We start from the raw sequence: 19777 nt of genomic DNA on the forward strand, positions 1-19777 counted from the left end.
GCAGATTACTAGAAAAAAACCTTCTTTGGATAGTTTTAGTATCACCAGATACTACAACCTGTAACACTGGTGTCTGGATGATCAGTCAAGACTGTTCCTTGTTAGTTTGTTAAACCCTGTTTGTCAGAGTCAGGATGTTCCTCTCCTAATGTGTCGTGGACCTGATCCACCCTGAGCAGCTGCATACACACTTGAGCTGAAGCGGCAGGACGTCACACTTACGCACGATGAGGATGCACATGAAAGTACAGGGAGGTGACGGCATCGGAGACGCTCTGTAGGTGGTGCCAAGTCGACGTGTCCCGACTGCTGATGACTATTAAAGAGCCCGACTGGGTTCCTGCCACCAGCCAATCACAGACCTCATTAGGGATTTGGACAGTCACAAGACACAAGACGGGACTGGTGTCGATTTCCTGTTAAAGGGAGTGAACCAGCCTATGAGCGCGATCGACCGTGTGCGACTTGGATAAAAGACAAACATGTCAAAATAACAACAAGCACATCTGGGGCAGTAAGTATTTTGAATGACAGTTAACACCAAATATACTTAACCCCTCCAGCCAGTGATGAAAAGGCCTGTAGCTAATATTTAGAAACAAAACAGAACAAACTGCAGTGAAGTCTGATGCTCCGCTGTGACTTAAAGCTCTGCTTTAAACAGCCAACGGTACCTGAGTAGTGACCATGTTAGTGTCCAGGTCCACGGCTGTGATGGAGCCCTGCCTCTGGGTGCTGCTGCCCCCACCCAGCCACACTCTCTGGCTGTTTGAGGGGCCGTCACCGCTGCCGGTGCTCACTGTGGAGCACTCAGCGTTGAACACCCGGGGAATAATCAGCTCCCTCATTAGGCACAGCATCTCTCCTGAATTCAGCCTCTCAAACACCTGTGCACAAAACCAAGACACACATACTTGCTCACTGTGTGTTAAACTGGTTCTAATTAAAGTCTTTCATGATACGACCACTGGAGGGCGCTCCACTACAGCTCATCCCTATACCTCGCTGCCTCCTCCACAGCTTTGCAATGTTAAAGAAAGAAAGCACCTTTACAAACACAGTTACACAGTCTTCAGGATCTAACCTGAGCAGATGTGGGTCGATCCTGTGGACTTTCCCTGAGACAATCCCTCATCAGCGCCTGGAAACCTGGCCAAGGTGAGCAGCCGTAGTGTTGTACTGGATCTGTGTACAAGGCAGTAAACATGTAAGTAAACAAAAGATCATATGAACAGCATTATACAAATATACACACACGATATTTTAGATGACACTACACAATAATACTTTCAATTATCAGTAGTTTATTGCAACTACGTTTACATTTCTTCCATAGACTTAAGTTTGATCTTATAAAACAGCACCACACAACAAACCTCTTGTAAACAGATCAGCCACATTGCAACAGGGCTGATTTCAACTTCTTAGGAAATAAGAAAAATTACCTGGTAGCTTCCCCTGCACTGCAACTTCATCAAACTCACTGGGGAACTTCATGCCGTCAAAGATGCGCTCTCCACAGGTCAGGAGGTCGTACAGCAGCAGGCCGAATGAGAAAACATCAGCCTGCTGGTTGTAGATCACATTCCCCCGGGCGACCTCCGGAGCTCGGAAACCTGCGTCAGACACAGTTATCACTTCGTAACAGCCATAAAAACACACACTGCAACACAGAAAATAGTCCTGACTTATAGTTTAACTGCAGCTTCTGAGATATTCAGGTCAAATGTTCAACAAGGACAATCACGTGAAATACAATGAGGATGCGTTAAGGACCGAGGGGCCGTCTGACCTGGAGTACCCTCTGAGCTCCTCACTCCCATGCTGCAACAGTACTGAGCGATGCCGTAGTCTGTGATCTTGGCGATGATTTCAGAGTCGGTCTTCAGGTTGAACAGAAGCACGTTGTGGGGCTTCAGGTCCCGGTAGATGATCATGGCTGAGTGAAGATACCTGATCCCAGAAAACAAACAATGACAGGCTTTCTTTTCAAATGTCCACAATTTTTGCACTTTACAGTCATAATCCTACTGGGATTTTTTCTTTATAACACTTGTCACTTTTCGCTCTTTTTGTTTAGTTGTCAATATTATGAAAGGTTGGCAAAGTAAATTTCAAGCAACCAATTGTGTGAAATAGCAGTAGATCTGCATGGTAACTTAAGACTACACAGTATTTTTAATCACACTGTAGAATTTGCTTCAAAACTCAATTCTAAATAAAAAGAAAACTGAACAAGCTAAACGTGATAAAGGAGACGATGCATCGAGCCGTAACCTCACACCTGAGTCCGTCGGCCACCTGCAGGGCAATCCTGTGCTGGAGCTTCCTGTTGAGGCTGTTCTCGTGTTCAAACAGGGAGTCCAGTGAGCCTCGCAGAGCCAGCTCCATCACCAGGACCTGTGGAGTTGAGCCGGCCGCCAGCAGGCCGACCAGGCTGGGGTGACGGAGGCGACCCAACACCGTCAGCTCCTGGAGAAGAAAATAAAAACCCTGACTCACGTTACAGTCCAGGAGACTGTCTGGGTTACAGACACTTTGGTTTGGTTGTGTACATTCACCTGTCTGAGGAGCCTATAGATGTACAGATCAGACGCATGCTTGGTGAATATCTTCACAGCTACTTCTTCATTTTTATAGACACCTCGATAAACAGTTCCAAAGCCACCGTCCCCTGTAAACAAAACATATATTTACTGTGTTTCATTTAACATTATTCAGGCATTATGAAAATATTTCCACATACCCAGTCGGTTCTCTTTACATAGGTCCACATCCAGCTCATTGCTGTCCAGGATTGTTCCTGCAGGCTGGTCACACAGCACCAAGTCAGGGGCAATCTGGGAGATGGGAAGTGTGCATCGGGGGTCCTCTGGGTTCACCAGCAGAAAATCTATGATCCACAATAAAATCACTAATGAAAACCATACACATGCAAAGCTTTAAGCTAAGTGAAGCCAAACTCAGTAAATTTCAAAACTCGTTCCATTTTGAAGGAACCTTCTTGAATTCATACCAGCAACACAAGTGTTAATGTTTCAGTGTACCATTGTTAAAATGGGTCAAGAGGTCCTCCAGCAGAATCTTGCTCCACTCCTGCCCGTCTTCAAAGCTGTACAGAGCCCACTTCTTCAGCAGGGCCTCTCCACTCCCAAGCATGTCGGTGTTCAGCAGGCCAGGAAACCATTCCTCCAGCAGTGAGTCAACGTGATCCACAACCTGGCCGAGCAGCACCCGGCCTGGGGGAAGAGAGGGAGCTCTTAGCGTATGAAAGGGACACAACTATCATTGACATAATCACAGAGCACTGATGACTGGTTTATGTTCTTCCATAGACCTATAGTCAATATGTGGGTAGATGGATGTTATTATTTTTATACTGTGTCACTTTATAACAAAAAGCTCTACTGATTTATAAATCTACATAGTCCATCAACCAGAAGTGCACAACTTAAACTACACCACCTTTCCTTGAAGAGGGCACGGTGATCCTAACAAAGCTGGAGGGACTGTCCTCCACTGAGGCAGCCTCCACCAGACAGTACGCTTCAGGAGACCAGTTCAGGTAAACGCCTCGCCTCCAGTAGATCCGGTTGGGGCGCAGCACTTTTTCTGGATGATGTACAGCAAAATAACTCATTTTCTAAATTACTGGGTTCATTTTTTTAACTTTTTTTTTTTTTAAATCAGCACAGCAGAATTTCTGATGAAGTACCGAATGCTACTGAATTCACCTCTTCCAGAAAGCAAGTAAGAAGAAACTTCCAGCAGGTGACTGATCTGACGAGACCAGTAATCCATGGGGAAGTACGGCATCTCATACAGACGCACAATCACCTCTGAGTTCTCACTGTGAGGCAGCTCTATAACCGGTCTGTGCTCGGACAAACTGCAAAGGAAGAGATGAGTGATTAGACTAGACGTATTTTGAGTCGTTAATGTTTTTGGTTTCTTAATCAGTGGCTGCAAATTGAAAGCACACCTGCTGGGGACCAGCAGCTGGTCCTCTCCAAAGGGCAGGGCAATCTGGAACTTCTCCAGAAGTTTGAAGAACTGTGTCATGTGGCTCTTTGGGAAACATTTAGTCTCCAACAGACGTTTCTTCACTACCGAGCGCTGAACAACTCCTTTAGGATGCTCCCAGAAGCCCTTTAATGTTTTTTTCTGCACAGACAACACACACCTGCATCTGTCACTTCTGGTATAGCCCTAACGAAACATGTACCTGTATGGGAGTGTTAATAAAAGACTTTTCTGTGGCTCTTCTTGTAAGTGACATGATCTCAGTATGTAGAGTATAGAGAACATGGCATGATGATCCTGTAAACAGTACAATGCTTTGTTTTTGTCATTCTAAAGTTCAGAATTACATCTTGAACTGTTTCAGCCGTAGGTCTCAGTGTGTTCAGGTGAGGCTACCTGTGAGATGATATTGCACAGCCACTGTGGATCAATAAAGTAGAGCTCTTGGAGTTGAAGTGCAGGATCGTTAAAGTGCAGTAAAACTCCTACGGAGGCAAAAACACAAGGTCTGGTCAGACAAACCCATTGAGTTTATTGTTCCTTCAAATACAAGATGGTCCAGTATGTGCTGACGCTACAGTGAAGGAGAACTGAGGCAAGTTGATGAAACAGGACACTCTATTTAAGCTGGTTCCCGTTAAGGCAGCCCCGACCCCACACTGACCGGCCTCATTGAGGAAGTGGGCGGCATGGGGCAGCTCCGCTTCCTCCAGCTGCAGCTGATTCTCCTGGATGAGTTGCAGCAGCTCCTGGTGCCTGAGGACGGGGAACTCTGGGGGAACCCTGACCCTCTCCAGCAGAACACGGCGCTGCAGCTCCACATAGCTGTCTGGAACCAGCTGGCCCATCACAGGCTGGCCCTGGATCTGTGTAGAGAGGGGAGATGGGTAGATAACAAGGGGAGGAGAGGAGAGGGGAGGAGAATCGGTTGTGCCCTCTCACCTTGAAGCCGGTGACTTCTCTGACAATGACCTTGCGGAGTTTGGTCATGGCGTCCGAGTCCTCGCAGACAGAGATCATGTGGTAGTCCCTGATGATGGGGAAGCACTGGTGGTTCAGCAGCTCCTCTCTGAGCTTGGTCAGACAGGCCTGCAGCTGTGACTCCTCACTCACATCTGTGTGGGTTCCCACCAAGATGACTGGGGAGAGCGGAGCCACCGCCTGAAGTAAAGAAGAGAGCAGCCATTGGGTGGACTCTGCTTCAGGTTGTAGAATGTGTGGGATAACAAGGCTTTACTGTAGTACATGCAGTATGACTGGTATTTAAGTACACAGCGGTCTACAGCCAAATATTTACACCAAGGAAAAAACACACACACACACACACACACACAACTTCATGCAGACTTGGCAGACGTGGCTGTTCAATCCCATCTGATCTCAACTGCAGGAGCAGGACACATTCTTCACAAAGACATATTGATGAGCGGACTACTGTTTCGTTTATGACTCACTTTGATGTTAAAGAGCCACGGTTTAAGGGCATCCACCTCACTTGCTCCTTTGCTGAGGTTGTAAACCACCAAGTAGAGAGCTCTGGAAGTCAGGAAGTGAGGGTGAGAGCCACTGAACTCCTCTCCACCTGCGGGTAAAGAGGCAGTGAACAGCAACAAATACGTATCCTACATATTTCTCGTGCCTTGATGGAAGAGTGAAGGTGAAAAGTTGAATAGTGCATTTCACCACCATGTCTCAGAAAAACGTTTAAGATGTTTCATGCATATCTATTTTTGTTATTTTTCATCAGAAACCTGCTTGTTAAAATGTACATTTCTAATTCCTTCTAGTTTATATTTTTGTTCCCATGAGGGTTTCTGACTTAGACTTCTACAGCTGCACTTTCAATCTTAAAATGCAGTCCGACCTGAGAAGTCCCAGACGTTCAGCACCATTTTCCTCTTGTCCCGATCCCTGACGATCCAGTCCTGGACATCGATACCGACGGCAGCTCTCTTGGAGTTTAACTGGGACCGCTTCAGCTTCATCAGCTGCTGGATCAGGGTTGTCTTCCCGCTGCCTGCGTTTCCCACCACAATGAGCTTCATCCGGTAGTACGGCACAGCTTTCTTCAGCCGCTGCTGCAAGAACCTGGGAGAGTGGGTGAAGGAAAAGTATTGCTCCTTTTATTTAGACTTAATTAAATTTATTTCTTCTCCTACACAATCACAACTGAGAGACCATATATGGAGGTGAGATTTTAATATTACATGTAAAAACCTTAGAGGTATTTGAAGACCCTGACCTGACAATGTCTCTAGCCTTGTTACCAATGAGTTTGAGGTCGAGCTGGAGCTGAAGGCCGTCCAGGGGCAGGTCCCACAGTCTGCCTAGCTTCCCCATCTCATCAGGGAAGGAGCGCAGGCCTGCGTTATGGCTCACATCCAGGGAGGTCAGCTCTTCCAACAAGCCGATCTGTGGAGGGATCTGATAAAGCAAAAATACATCAAACTCCAGGATATAAATTTCTCACATCTGAGGCTGATAACGTTTCAGCACAAGGTAAATTTTACTTCAGTGAGCTTGTTATCACTCAGGTGGAGTTTCTCCAGTCTGGTCCATTTGTTGATGGGTCCACTCAGATCCAGAGCACTGATACTGTTCCGACTGAACATCAGCTCTCTGAGGTTGCTGGATGCCCAAAATCCTGGCCCAGGGAGAACAGCAATGCTGTTGTTTCTCATGTCCACTGACCTCAAACTGCACAAACAGAAGCAGATCGTGGAATGAATTCTATCACGCAGCCAACAATCTAATTTTGAGAGTAACAGTGTCTGTGTTTAAAATAGAGAAACACAAAAACTGACACAAAATCCAACTCACTTTGGCAGATCAAGTATATTCTCAGAAACATAAGTGAAGCTGTTGTTTGCCAGTTTCAGTGTTGTGATCTTGGATGGCAGATGTGACAGGGAACCTGGAGAGGACAGTGATCGTCTCTTAATGTCATCACAGAACAAACTGCTAATCTCATGAGGCACATTCAATTATGAGGAGAAAACATTTTTAAAAATTCAGTCGCCAGAACTCACAGATTTTGTTCGTGGAGGCACTGAAGGTTTCCAGTTTGGGGCAGCTGCTCAGGAAGTCTGCAGAAATATTCTCCACGCTGTTCTTGCTCACATCAAGCAGCTTCAGCTCTGGCAGACACAGCGGTGTGCACAGCTCAGTTATGCTGTTACTGAAAAGACAAAACATGCAGCATTACATCAAATACAGCACAAAAACACATTAGTGAGTGTATGGACTCACTAAACCGGGAATTTGGTGCTAAATATAAAATCTACAGAGAGTCTTTCTAACCTACCCTTCCAAACAAAGCTCCTCCAGGTGATCCATGGCATGGCCCAGCTCATAAGGGAATGTGGAGATTTTGTTGAAAGACAGGTTCAGCTGCTGCAGAGACGGACAGGTGACAGCAGGGTCGAAGGTCAGCATGGGACCCACAGAGTTACGAGACACATTCAAGATGTTTAGTGAGGGCAGAGAGAGCAGCTCCACTGGCAGTGACTGGAGCTGGTTCCCCTGCAAATCCAGTCGCGTCAGACTCTTCAAACTCTGCCAAATCAAACAGAGGAAAGCATCAGCAAACGCTTCATTTAATGACTTCATGTATTGGTGAAATAGCACCGATCAGAGGTTTTACCTGGCAAAGAGCTGAAGGAATCTCCAGCAGACTGTTGTTGCTCAGGTCCAAACGGACGAGATGCCCCAGTTGCTGCAGGACAAAGTCACTGTCCGTCAGAAAGGACACGGAGTCCAACTCGTTCCCTGCCAGGTCCAGCAGCTGGATCCTCTCCCTCTCTTTGGGCAGAGCAGCAGAGCTCTCTCCAGACCCTAGCACTGAGGAATCAAACCAAAGCTTTTCTCTGCAGCTGTCTGACCATATGACAATGAGCTGAATTTCATTTGAAGTTAATTTAATTTGAGGTACCTTTTTGGTTTGAGCCAGTCCTCCCATGTATCCAGTGCACAGGCTCAGCGCTGTGATCATTCTCAGTTTGACCAGTCTGGGAATGGAAGAAGACAGAGACCAGGCAGAAAATCAGAACTGAGGGAAAGGACTAACAACTGGATGAGATTAAACTCTGTATTTAGGCTCAGAATTACAATGAATATAAACCTCCCTCAGTGCTTTATTCTATAATTTATGATTTTATGTATTTACCTATAAAACCCATCACCTTAGCATTCAATACAGAATTTGGATGAAGGAGTTTTACCTCTGTGCTGGCACGTCTGCGACAGCCCTGGTTCCTTTTGAAGGGCCCCCCCCTCAGATCCTCTGCTGAATTATTACACAGCTTTGGAGACAGAGCCCCTGACAGTGAATCACTCCCTACAAAAGGAAGAACACCCAACACAAGTACAACTGATTATTAATATATTTAATTAGGGTTATGTTACTATTTACTATGTAATAGCAGCACTGCTACAGTTGTAGAAGTGACTGCATTGCAGTGTAGTTCCCCTGTTGACCTGGGGAGGGCTGCAGACAAACATCTGCTATGTTCACAAAGTTAAGATTAATGATATAACATTACAAAGTACGAATTTAGTATTTGACCTACAGTGCGTAAATATTACTGCTGCTGCAGATTACAATAGAACTGCAGAGTAAAGTTTAACATCATTTCTCTACCATCACTGATGTGACACTGATGTAAATCTGATTAAATGTCAGTTCCACTTTAAATCTGAAGACGTTTGCTCTCTGTGCTGGAGCTCCTTAGTGATCATGTTCATTTATACGAGACAAAACTGAATTTACTCCTGACTGAGCTATGAGAAACTCACAGTAACTGACTTTACTGAAGATAGTGAAGGATTAGTGAAGGATTAGTTCTAGCCAACAGAAACTCTACCGTCACTCTCCATGTCATCGTTCATAAACAGGTTGTCGTCCATTGATAAAAAGCTGAAGCAAGAGTCATCGCTCTCGTCAGAAATGTAGCCCGAGGTGAGGTAGGGGTCACCCATCGACCTCAGAGGACTGTTCACACTCTTGGACCTCTGAAGAGACTGGATGTACCTCGCCAAACTCATGCCTTTACCTTAAAGACAGACAACAAGGTACACAGAAATACAGAATTATTTATTTCAAGCAATTGATCAGCAGTTTGGTCCTGAAAATGTCAGAAACTCCTGCAATATGCTCATGAAATCTTTGCCTTTATCCAATAATCCATTTACAGTAACATAAAACAGAATCTACTCTTCCTCACTGTTGTTGTAACGGAGACTGTGTGCCCTTCCTCTTTCAGCCAGCAGGGGGCTGAGCCACGCAGCATCCAGTCGACCCAGCCTGAGGCCCCCCAGGCAGAGGGTGCTGTTGTTGACGTCCAGACCCAAACGGCCCAGCAGCTGAATTACCGTGGACCCGTCACCCCGTTTCACGCTCACTGCGAGAGCCCTGCGCACGTGCTGCTCGTGTGCACCTCGGCTGAGCAGGAGCTCCACCAGTTCCAGGGGTCCACCGCTTTCACACACCTGCACAGAGACCATGACCGACAGAGTCAGGCAGGTCTGCAACTCCTGATATGATGTTTACCAGGCAGCGTAAATGAAAGATTCAACTGAGTCACTTTAAAAATTCATGACTGTGTTTTGGGCCTTTTAACTAACTACAACTACAACTACATTAACTACAGGTGGAATACAGGTTTGGACTGGACTGTTCTCTTCATAGCTCCAGCTGTATCCTAATACAAATCCTAATATATCTTAGTCTGTGTAGGTTGTGTGTTATGTAACCCAGTGTGACCAGTATATGGTGAGGATTTTTTCCAAGGCTGCAAAAATGAACCACAAACACCTGGAGATTCCAGATCCTGGAGCAAGAGGTTTTAGCTGAGATACTTCTCTTGTTTTGAAAAAGCAGTAACCTGACTTAACATTTGAACTGCTGACTCTGCTCAGGTCTGTGACCTCTGACCTGATAGATGAGAGATTCTGTTCTCGTCTTCCCGTTGACGTCAGCTCCCAGTTCGATGAGACACTCGGCCATCGTCGTGTCTCCCTCCATGCAGGCTTTTTCCAACATGCTGTAGCGTAGCTCGGAGTCGCAGCACATCTTAGACAGAGCCAGGCACACTGACTTGTGCAGCTGAAAACAGACAAAGAGGCAGCTAGAGCGGTCCTCTACAAATTTGTTTATTACATTTTGCTTGGAATTAAGCTCATGTTCCCAGTCTTTCTAGCAAGACAATTTCTAAGAACTTTGCATGATGAAGTAAATGGGTCTGGTCTAAAGGAGGAACAGCATGTCTGCTATGTCCTGCACAGTCGTGCACTGTAGGTTTCTGTGTGTTTACAGTGCAGCCTGTGTTTTCCACACAGTAACAAAAAAAAAAAAGCTGATGAGTAAATATAATGGACCATATTCACCATCTTTGTTTAGCTTGTCGTCATCATGCTAATACAGGTATTTACTAATTAGCAACAAAAACACAGGCCAGCTAATGTTGATGGGAATTTCATCTGCGTGCCAGGTACAGGGTCATGAAGAAACCTGTTGTATTAAACATGATAATGAAAATAGAGGAAAGACACAAACATCTGCTCCAGATTTCACTGAAATTCATAAACTGGTTATAAAATATTTCACTGAAAACCACAAATGTTGGTGGTGGTTAAACTCACTGGGCTTTTGCTCTGGTCAGGAGTCTCCTCCCTGAGGTATTGGAAGACATGCCTGTCGAAGTCTTCCCTCTGCAGTTCAGCAGCTGCTCCTGAACAGGCGTCAAGCATCCTCAAACCCACCTGAAAGCACTGTGGGTGGGACACACCACCAGAGACATGTCGTGAGTTTACAGACTACAATCAGTACCACATCAACATCAACAGAGCTCTACAATAAAAAGCTGCAAGCTCTAAAATAGTTTCAGTGCAGAGTAGTTGTGTCCAGTGATCAACAGTTCATGGTTTGCCTTCAAACGCAATGAAAAAGCAACTGCAGCAGTCAAATGTGGGAATTTCTGCACAAACTAGTTTTGGCACATTCCATAAAGAAAAACTCTCAGGTCACCTTCAGCAGCATCTCAGAGTCTTCTCTGTACTGGATGAGTGAGACGACCACGACAGAGGCCAGAACAGGCACAATCATCCTCGACAGCTTCTTCTTGGAGACGAGGTAGCTGAGCAGGGTCAGACCCCAGTAGTGTATCTCTGCAGGCAATTAGAAAGTTGGGAAAAGCTTAATTAGTGGGTCTTTTTTATCTGTTCGCATTATTCTACCACTGGGTGCTCAAGTCAGTGTGTGCACTTTTAGTCAAAGAGATGCCACTTCTATGTAGTTTTCTTGAAACCTGCCAGTTGTCCTGTGATGGAGGGACAACATGGAGCAATGACAACATGTCAGACAGAAATCTGATTTGATTTGTTCAGACCAACAGCTGTGATCAGTTGTGTACCTCGTTCCTGCGGGAACATCTGCAGCGTGTGCAGCACTGTGTCTATGGCCCCCTGCTGGCAGAGCAGGTCCACCGCACCAGAGCAGTCAGCCAGAGCAGACAGCACCGTGAGGCCATACTTCTGTACAGTCGGACTGCTGATGAACTGCATACAGACACAAACAGCACTGAACACACCACATACTGTGTCTGCATTTAAACAGCAAACGAAAGAAGATGGAGCAATTTTCAGGGCTGCTCAGTGTTTTCATACCCTGTTGAGAACCTCTAAGTAGAGGGTGTGAGCTCCTTCCACCACACACTGGTTCTTCAGGACCTTCAGCGATACGTCCACCATGTCAGGATCAGCGACTGAAGAGCCATGTTCCCTTAAACGTCTGTCTGGGGATTTGGACACAGCAATGAAACAAATTAAGACAAGAGGCAAGGAAAGAAAGACACAGACACAACCGCTCTGTTATCAACAGACCGAGGACTGTAATGAATTTTTTTTGGCTACTTCAGGGCACTCCTAAGACCCCCACTTTTTGTTTTCCACCAAATCCTCAGAACAACATCTGGTTCTCCAGCTGCTGGATGCTGAAATTTTGCACTAGCTTGTCTCTAACTTCATCCGTCCCTGTTTGCTGCTCAATAAAGTGATTTGAATTTGCACAAATAGCAGAAACAGTCCCTGTAGTGGCAGAAAATAATAAGGTCATCATCAAAATAAACCTCAAGAGAAAATCTAAATAACGAGATGTCTGCATACAACCAACATTTGGTTTTCATGTCACATCTGGATGGTGCCCAACCACCACAGGGCACTTTGATGATGACAAAATAAAATTAAAAATTAAAAAAAAGCATTTAATGTACCTGGGCACAGGAAGACCAGACTGGCCTGCAGAGCCTCCAGCTGAACCTCCAGCTGGAAGTTGTGGATCTTCATGGCGCTGAGGATCTGATTCATGGCCATGTTTGACTCATCCAGACTAGCTATCCTACAGACAGACATACAGAAAGAAAAATCAAGCACTGTCCATCACTTGACATGGTTTATGCTTATTTAACAATTCTAACACATTTGATTTTCTACACTTCCAAAATTAGCATCCAGGGTGGAAGTACTAAAAACTGGTAGACAACAATCATCTATAAACAGAATATGCCAGTGGACGTGTGTGCTCACCTGCCCTCAAAGAGCAGTCTGAGCAGTTTGCAAGCACAGATGGAAACTTCAGCTGATGTTGAATGTCTCTTCATCATCTCCACCAGGTTGACATGGAGGCCACTGGACAGCAGCAGGCAACGCATTTTACCTGCGGGCAAAGCAGACACCAACTGCATTCACCAATAAAACAACACTGTGTTTATAAATCGATGGACCTAAAATGATTAATTGACACGTTTTTCAGAAATCACCACAGAAAATATTCAATGAAAAGCATAATGACAGTGTATATGCAGAGTATGTGTGTGTTTTCTAGCAGAGCCAATTGTCTGTTAACTACATGGAAAGACTCACTGTTGTGTGTGATGAGTGTGGAAATGGCACTGGCAGCAGCTTTAAACACACTGGGAGAGGAGGAGTGGAGCAACAGGGCTGCCATTAGTTGCCTGTGAACAGGAGTCCTGAGAGAAACCACAAATATATATTCCCTCAACAGACGTTTCACACATTAAACATTATTCATGACAACATACACAAAATTCAATAATGCAGGACTTTAAATTCTAATATCCTAATTTTTTTGGATCTTATCTGTTTTTTGAGAACGTCTCTATGTGTGTGCCAGCTGAGTACTGTACATCATATTTCAACCTTAAACAAACATGCATGCATACCTCTCATCCTGCTCATCATCCGAACTGTTCACTCCAGCTCCGTGCACTAACAGACTGTGGACGGCCCAGCTTGCAGCTTCCTAAGGCGGTGATTCAACACAGGTTAGAGGCTTGGATTTCTGGAATTATACAAGGATATATATTTGCTGGCTAGAAGTTGAACTGACCTGAACTGCTGGCTCAGCAGCGTGGAGCTCCAGGGCCGTACAGCAGGTCTCCATCCAACCCAGACCCATGTCCTCCACCTCCTCCTTACCCCTGTTCTCCTCCTCCTCTCCCTCCTCCAGTCCCTGTTCAGACACCACTTTGTTCTGCACAATGGTCGCAGCTGAAACGAGGAGAAAATGTGGTGTAATTATTTTTATTGCAGATTATTCTTATCGCATATTATCTCAGTGAAGATTTTTTCTGTTCTCCCTATTTACACACACTGTAGCAAGTTTCTTTCTTTATGTAAAAGTAAAAGTTCAGAACTGAACTGATGTAAGAAACATCCTGACAGATTCAAAACATACAGAGAAACAAGCCCAGATCTTCCATGAGACAGTGATTTTATTATTAATATTTGGAGGAGAAAATAAAGCTTCTCTCCCCCAGGAATCAGTCATGCTCCCTACGATATATGAAGAATGTGAATGATTTTATACCCTAATGTAGTTAATCATCTTATGTATGACACTGCTGTGTGTTGATGTTGAGGTCAAGCCTTTGTCCTGTGTCTCTCTCACTAATCCATCTGTGTGGGTGTCAATAAAGGAGTTAAATATAGGACGTGCGAGTGTGTGTGCTCACTGAGGTCGGCCAGGCAGGACAGAGCGTTGACCTGCAGGGTGGCGTTGTTGGGGAAAGTCTGACAGGCCCTCACTGCAACCCTCTGGACACCATTCAGTACCAGGATGTTGTAGTAACTCTCTGATGTAAACTTTCTGAACAGACAACAGGCTGTCTCCTGCAGCTCCTCCACCTCAGGGAAGGCATCCATGGCAGCGATAATAACGCTGTAGCACCGAGTGCTTCCTGACATCAGCATCTCCACATTACTGCCTGGAGGAGGAAAAGTTATACATTTTAAGTAGCTATTGACAGGATTCATCTGCTTTTTGCATTTCAGTTTCATCTTAATAGATTAATTGGGGATTTGATTTGATTTTAGCAGGAAATCAAAGTCAAATCGCTGCTATTTGGGGAATATATATAACAAGAACCGTAAAATAAATGATTCGATGAGTGAATATAATACAAACTTGATTAGCTGTCACAAAGATATTTAGTTTACAAAGAACGGATGTTGCAAAATAACATAAAAACAGTAAAAAGAAAAGCAGTTGGCCAGAAAAAGTTTTTCACACACAAAAGTGAACGATCTCTCCAATTACTGGGGAATCCCCCCAGACCATGATAAATCTGTTAGAGAGTCTTGTTTGTCATGTCCTCCTCCACTTGTCATACAGAATCTTCCTGCTAATTCAATTTTCAGTGTAAACCTCAGTGTCTCTTTGTTCTTAGAGATGATTGTTTTGAATCTTTCAGAAATAGAAGTACAGTACATCAGCTAATACGTCAGGCATGTACTTTTCAGAGAACATAACATATTTTGTACAAATGTGACTTATTTATCATAGAACATAAATATAGTCTAGAACCCACTTTGAACCACAAAGACAGTAATACAAGATAAAACCTCCTCACAGGAGAATAAGTAATGTTCTTTTGCACAGAGAAAGGAAAACAATCTTCAAAGCTGTTCATTGATTTTGGTAATTTTTTTTTTTACCCAATGATCTATTGCATAACTGTGTATTTAGATTGCAAATATTTTCGTTCAGGAAGTTGCTGAAACACATTCCTAAACCTCTCCACATAAACAGAAGTATCAGTGCATCCATCACAGCATCAGACCAACATCCAAACCAAATGTTTACCCTCAAACGATCTGAGATGGTTGTAGAGGATCTAAAATTAGGTTATTTTAGAAGCTACTCTTCCAGTTCTTCTCTTTCCTTCTTAGAGTGTGAGGTCTTACCAGGATCAGCCAGGGGGAGCAGCACCTTCATGGCCTGTAGCTGCAGCTCAGGGCTGTCTGGGAAACTCTGAAGAGCCGCCAGGATCACATCATGGTCCTGGTTTTCCACAAACTCCACAAGGTGCTCATCACTTACTGGAAACACAATCATACAAAACATCTTCAGCTACTGTTAATTCAAAGACCTCTACTGTCATGTAGTCTGTGTCCACCCACCACTGTCCATCAGGGACTGCAGAGCTCCACAGCCTTGGAGCTGCACTTCTTCACTGGTAGGAAACGTCCTCATCGCCTGCACCACCAGACCAAGCACATCCTCTTCCTCCTCCAGCACCAGCAGGGGAATCGTTTCTATAGAAAAGTGAAGAAAATGACCTTAAAAACACATCAACGCATCTATTAGCTCCAAATCTGACCATGAAATGGATCAAACAAATCTTATAAAGGAGGTGGAGAAAAGCTGAAGCAAGAACAAAGACCTTTCAGACCACAAAGCAAATCTTTATTGTTTTAATAAAACAATTTATCCAGCAACCATGTGATCACCTAAGCGGTGAATATCTTTTAACAGGTGCTGGGCTGGGAGCCTTCCTGAGTGCGACCTGGGTTGAATAACAGCGTTGCCTAGTCCCAAAAACACTGATTGGTCAATATGTGAATGTCCCACCAATGTAACTTCTTTATAAAACAGGGCTTACAAAACCTGACCACGTAATACACGCGTCAAAACCCTGTAAACATGCACACACATGCCTGCTCGAGCTTTTCTCCCTGAAAAAGTACGTTGGCAAACCTGAAACTGAACGTGAAGAGTTTGCAGACAGAAACAAGCAAAATTAACTTTACCAGGCTTAACCGAAATGTATAAGTTTGCCAATAAAGATTCAAACCTGAGGTACAAACTTTTAAATCTGTGATTACAGATACAAACCTGTTTCCAAACACAGCTTTACAAAAATATCCAGGTTTAAATCAGATGTGAACTGTAGTTGTTTGATGTTTAAAAGACTTTTTTATCTTTCTTCCTAAGGATGCTGTGATTCATTCATCCTATAGGTGTGTATTGATTTGATGGCATCGATGCATCATCACATAAACCTTGTTCTCCCAGTCAAATTGTACAATCAGATGTAGAATCACTATTAACTTCACAAACTCCGACCTGTGCTTCAGCTATGAGGATATTTAATTTTCCAGCGCTCACGCTGGCGAAGCCCTGATGTGTAGTGGTGTCGAGTACCTGATCTGAGCAGCAGAGCCAGGGCCCGGAGTCCCACCATGGTCACTTTGCAGTCTGTGCTGTACTGAGCTAGTACCTTCAGGATCTGCCTGCAAAACAGTGCAGGCATAAAAGTGACTGGAACTACAGCCAAGAAAGACGGACTGATGTAGTTGTCAGTGCCATAACGTCTAAACACTTAAAGATGTTCAGCTGTTTTAAACTGGATTCTGATTAAATAACCTTTTTCTTATTTTGGCTCTTACTCTCCAGACACTTCTGCTAACACACACAGACTAGAAATAAGGGAAAGATGGAAATGAAGTAACTTGTGACAAATGTTAGATAGAAAAGAAACCACAGGTAAAATCAGAACTGGTAACTTACTATAAACAGGAAGTGAAAAAAGAGCAGCCTGATCACCTGGAAGCTGAAATCTGAATAAACTCATAATTTTAACACTGGGGCCAAAATGTGCATCACAGCCTTTCTCGAGACACTGTATGTGTTTTTGTTTTGTTTTTTGGCCAAAAAACACAGAGGCACCAGAATATGGTACCCAGTAAGTAGATCTTTGCTTACTGGTGCACTCCCAGCACCTCCCAGTCCTTGGCTGCCTGCAGAGGTCTGGTCAGCTGGTCCAGCGTTCCGGGGCATATTTCAATCAGTCGACACAACAGTGACCACCCGACCTGTAGCACAGAAATTATACTTCAATACAGAACAATACAGAACTGGTGTTCCTTATCTTTAGTGCTATAAGAGCAAGAACCAAGTCACTGATGTGCACCTGACAAGATGCATCACACAAACACCCACATTTCGTGAGGACAATCCGTGAGGACAATCCGTGAGGACAATCCGTGAGGACAATCCGTGAGTACGTAAAATAAGATAATGTTCTATCTTTCAAACGAGTCTGTCACGATAAACCGGGTCCACAATCTGACTTTCAGTTTGCTGCAATTGCACCACTGATAAGCTGCAGTCACAAGGCACCATAAACATGCCACGTTAGCTGTAACTACAAACAGCAGGAACAGTCTTAGTACATGACGTTGTTGTACAAATAAGCTGCGTAAAGTTTGTTCCCTTTGCTCAGGCAGAAAAAAGTTCAACACGGCCCATTTTATTGTGTTTTACTGCTCATTCAAAACAAAAACAAACCGAAAAGCTCTGGCAGTACCTGCTGGACTCCCCGGCTGCTGATGTAGGAGGACAGCACCACCATCAGGGGGACGTGGACATTTTTGTCCTCGAACAGCTCAACTGCTGCAAGAAAACAAATGAGACGACACAATGTGACAGGTTAGCTTTGGAGGAAGGGACGGATGTTCCACGCTCCAACAGTCTATAGATGACAGAACCCAGTGCCATTAATAGACGAATCACTTCAGCCCAACATTACAGCAAACTAAGCTTTGCAGGTTAATTGGTAACAGATGCTGTGGTGCTGCAGGTGTATCACTGTGTGTCAAACACAGTATAAGTCTAATAAATATACTGAGAGGACAAGAAGCCAAACTGGCAAATAGCTTTAAATCATAAAAAACACTGAGTTACATTTTACAGGCACCAGTTTTTCTCCTCTCCATCAAGCTGAAATGCTGCATTACTACACTCCAACATATTCATTCATTTAAAAACGACCACATCTATAAGATGAGGCCTGGAAAAAGAAGAATAAACCAATAGCAAATGTCCTGCCTGAGTACTCCTGCATAGTTACATAATGTTTCTGCACAGATGGCTGAACTTTTACTTGAGTATTTTTAAACTGGTTTTACTACTTAGAGCCTACTAACTTCTCCCTGTGAGTCAGAGCAGGCCAAAAGGAAACTCAGGCTGTTTATGCGCAGCAGCTTTTGATGCACACGCTGGAACAATGTGCTTCCTACCACAGTCCGTGTGCGCCAGGAAAAGCAGATCCTGGACGATCTGGATCAGTGTGCACAGTTGTCTGTCTTCTTGTGGCGTTTTCAGCCTCACCAGAAGTTTCTTCAGGCTTTCTTCCAGCTCCTCTTTGTTAACCATGGTCTTAGAGATACAGTGTTTTGTTGTTTTTTGTCCACGACCTGTCGTGCGCCCTGAGCTCAGTCAGTGCAGTCCCTCAGAACCGACGCAAAGCTTGGAGCGGCCACAGCGCTGCGGCATTGCTGCAGCAGTGTGGGCAGAAACGAGCAAAGTGGTGGTGTATTGACTCATTATCAGCAAATAGCATCCCGTTACTAAATATTACATATATTACATCATGTTACATTTGCCATACTACAACTAAGTCACGACTAGGGAAGTTGTCAGCGTCGCAGAGTTTCGGTTCCGGACTTGACAAACTTTGCTCGGGCAGTGAAGCGTGTTCCTCTTCGAAAAATCTGCCACTTTCAGTTGTTTCTGTGGGGAAACCCAGTGTGTCCTCCCTGACAGGCGTGTTCCTCCTTCCCTACGGGCTCATCATATGACTCCGGTTAGAAAAGCTTCCCGTTTGTTAAAGAGGAAACTGGAAGCGGACACCACACGGCCCTGGAGGGTGGGGGCGGTCATTGGCGCACAGACGGACCGCGTCGGTGGACTGCGCGCAGTTTGTCACACAGAAATATTGTTTAGTTTGTTTGTTTGTTTTTTTTAGGAGCTGCCAGCTGATGTGTGTGCACATTGTAATCTCTACCTGATGTCCAGCTGCTGAGTTACACATTTAAAAACAGTGAAATAGACTTGGCACAGATTCGACAGTAGTTTCATTCAGGATTTTCCTGCTTGTTTGTGAACTGACACTTTCCCCGTATAATAAATATTTAAACATTTTACAATAAATATGTAAACATTTTACAACCCACTGGAAGACATCTCTAAATTCAGCAAACACAACACTGGGACTAATCAAACAAATCTCTGTTTTTTATTTCCCCATCGCCACGCCTCTTTGTTTTGTACTGCGCATCTAGTGGTGTAACTACGGTATCTGCAGCTATCTAAAAACATAGATATTTGGAACCTAGATCACGCCGCGATGTTGGGCCTCCTGATGTGTGTGAAGGCAGGTGTGTCCGCATCAGATTAATCATCATCATCATCATCATCATCATCACCTAAAATGCTCAAGATGAAGATAAACTTGGCAGTTATTGGAAAAAGTATCATGTTTTGTTCAATAGCTGCAATAGCTGCCTTCATTTTAGAAATAAACATAGAATAAAACAATACAGACTGGTCACCTTTCACCCAAACAGAGCTGGGATAGTCTCCAGCAGATCTCTGTGACCCTGGTTAGGAATAAGT

At 44.4% G+C, this 19777-nt stretch overlaps 1 protein-coding gene across 4 annotated transcripts in view; it reads right to left on the reverse strand.

Annotated features, from left to right (window-relative positions):
- The window catches only part of lrrk2 (leucine-rich repeat kinase 2), a 24735-nt gene extending 5701 nt beyond the window's left edge, over positions 1-19034 (reverse strand). For 2 of the 4 annotated variants that reach the window (XM_026312557.1, XM_026312559.1), the window contains exons 1-44: positions 18400-18535; positions 17688-17773; positions 17084-17193; positions 16523-16611; positions 15499-15633; positions 15283-15417; positions 14052-14303; positions 13427-13587; positions 13260-13339; positions 12940-13046; positions 12604-12733; positions 12291-12415; positions 11686-11813; positions 11433-11577; positions 11048-11187; positions 10663-10791; positions 9956-10126; positions 9246-9510; positions 8886-9074; positions 8244-8359; positions 7955-8030; positions 7667-7863; positions 7328-7578; positions 7053-7201; positions 6844-6937; positions 6534-6720; positions 6266-6447; positions 5888-6111; positions 5478-5605; positions 4966-5184; positions 4688-4889; positions 4420-4508; positions 3983-4164; positions 3735-3889; positions 3466-3612; positions 3048-3239; positions 2747-2893; positions 2562-2674; positions 2285-2472; positions 1793-1953; positions 1446-1616; positions 1085-1185; positions 675-887; positions 223-416 (exon numbers count right to left, since the gene is read on the reverse strand). In XM_026312557.1, coding sequence (XP_026168342.1) covers positions 223-416; positions 675-887; positions 1085-1185; positions 1446-1616; positions 1793-1953; positions 2285-2472; positions 2562-2674; positions 2747-2893; positions 3048-3239; positions 3466-3612; positions 3735-3889; positions 3983-4164; positions 4420-4508; positions 4688-4889; positions 4966-5184; positions 5478-5605; positions 5888-6111; positions 6266-6447; positions 6534-6720; positions 6844-6937; positions 7053-7201; positions 7328-7578; positions 7667-7863; positions 7955-8030; positions 8244-8359; positions 8886-9074; positions 9246-9510; positions 9956-10126; positions 10663-10791; positions 11048-11187; positions 11433-11577; positions 11686-11813; positions 12291-12415; positions 12604-12733; positions 12940-13046; positions 13260-13339; positions 13427-13587; positions 14052-14303; positions 15283-15417; positions 15499-15633; positions 16523-16611; positions 17084-17193; positions 17688-17773; positions 18400-18535 — 6791 coding nt within the window. Of the gene's footprint in view, positions 1-222; positions 417-674; positions 888-1084; positions 1186-1445; positions 1617-1792; positions 1954-2284; positions 2473-2561; positions 2675-2746; positions 2894-3047; positions 3240-3465; positions 3613-3734; positions 3890-3982; positions 4165-4419; positions 4509-4687; positions 4890-4965; positions 5185-5477; positions 5606-5887; positions 6112-6265; positions 6448-6533; positions 6721-6843; positions 6938-7052; positions 7202-7327; positions 7579-7666; positions 7864-7954; positions 8031-8243; positions 8360-8885; positions 9075-9245; positions 9511-9955; positions 10127-10662; positions 10792-11047; positions 11188-11432; positions 11578-11685; positions 11814-12290; positions 12416-12603; positions 12734-12939; positions 13047-13259; positions 13340-13426; positions 13588-14051; positions 14304-15282; positions 15418-15498; positions 15634-16522; positions 16612-17083; positions 17194-17687; positions 17774-18399 lie in introns of all 4 variants that reach the window. The other 2 variants (XM_026312558.2, XM_026312556.2) reach the window with 2 other exon arrangements.
- Between the last annotated feature and the right edge of the window lie 743 nt (positions 19035-19777).

The sequence above is a fragment of the Mastacembelus armatus genome, chromosome 6 (assembly GCF_900324485.2).
Source record: "Mastacembelus armatus chromosome 6, fMasArm1.2, whole genome shotgun sequence".
In the NCBI taxonomy this organism is placed as follows: Eukaryota; Metazoa; Chordata; class Actinopteri; order Synbranchiformes; family Mastacembelidae; genus Mastacembelus; species Mastacembelus armatus.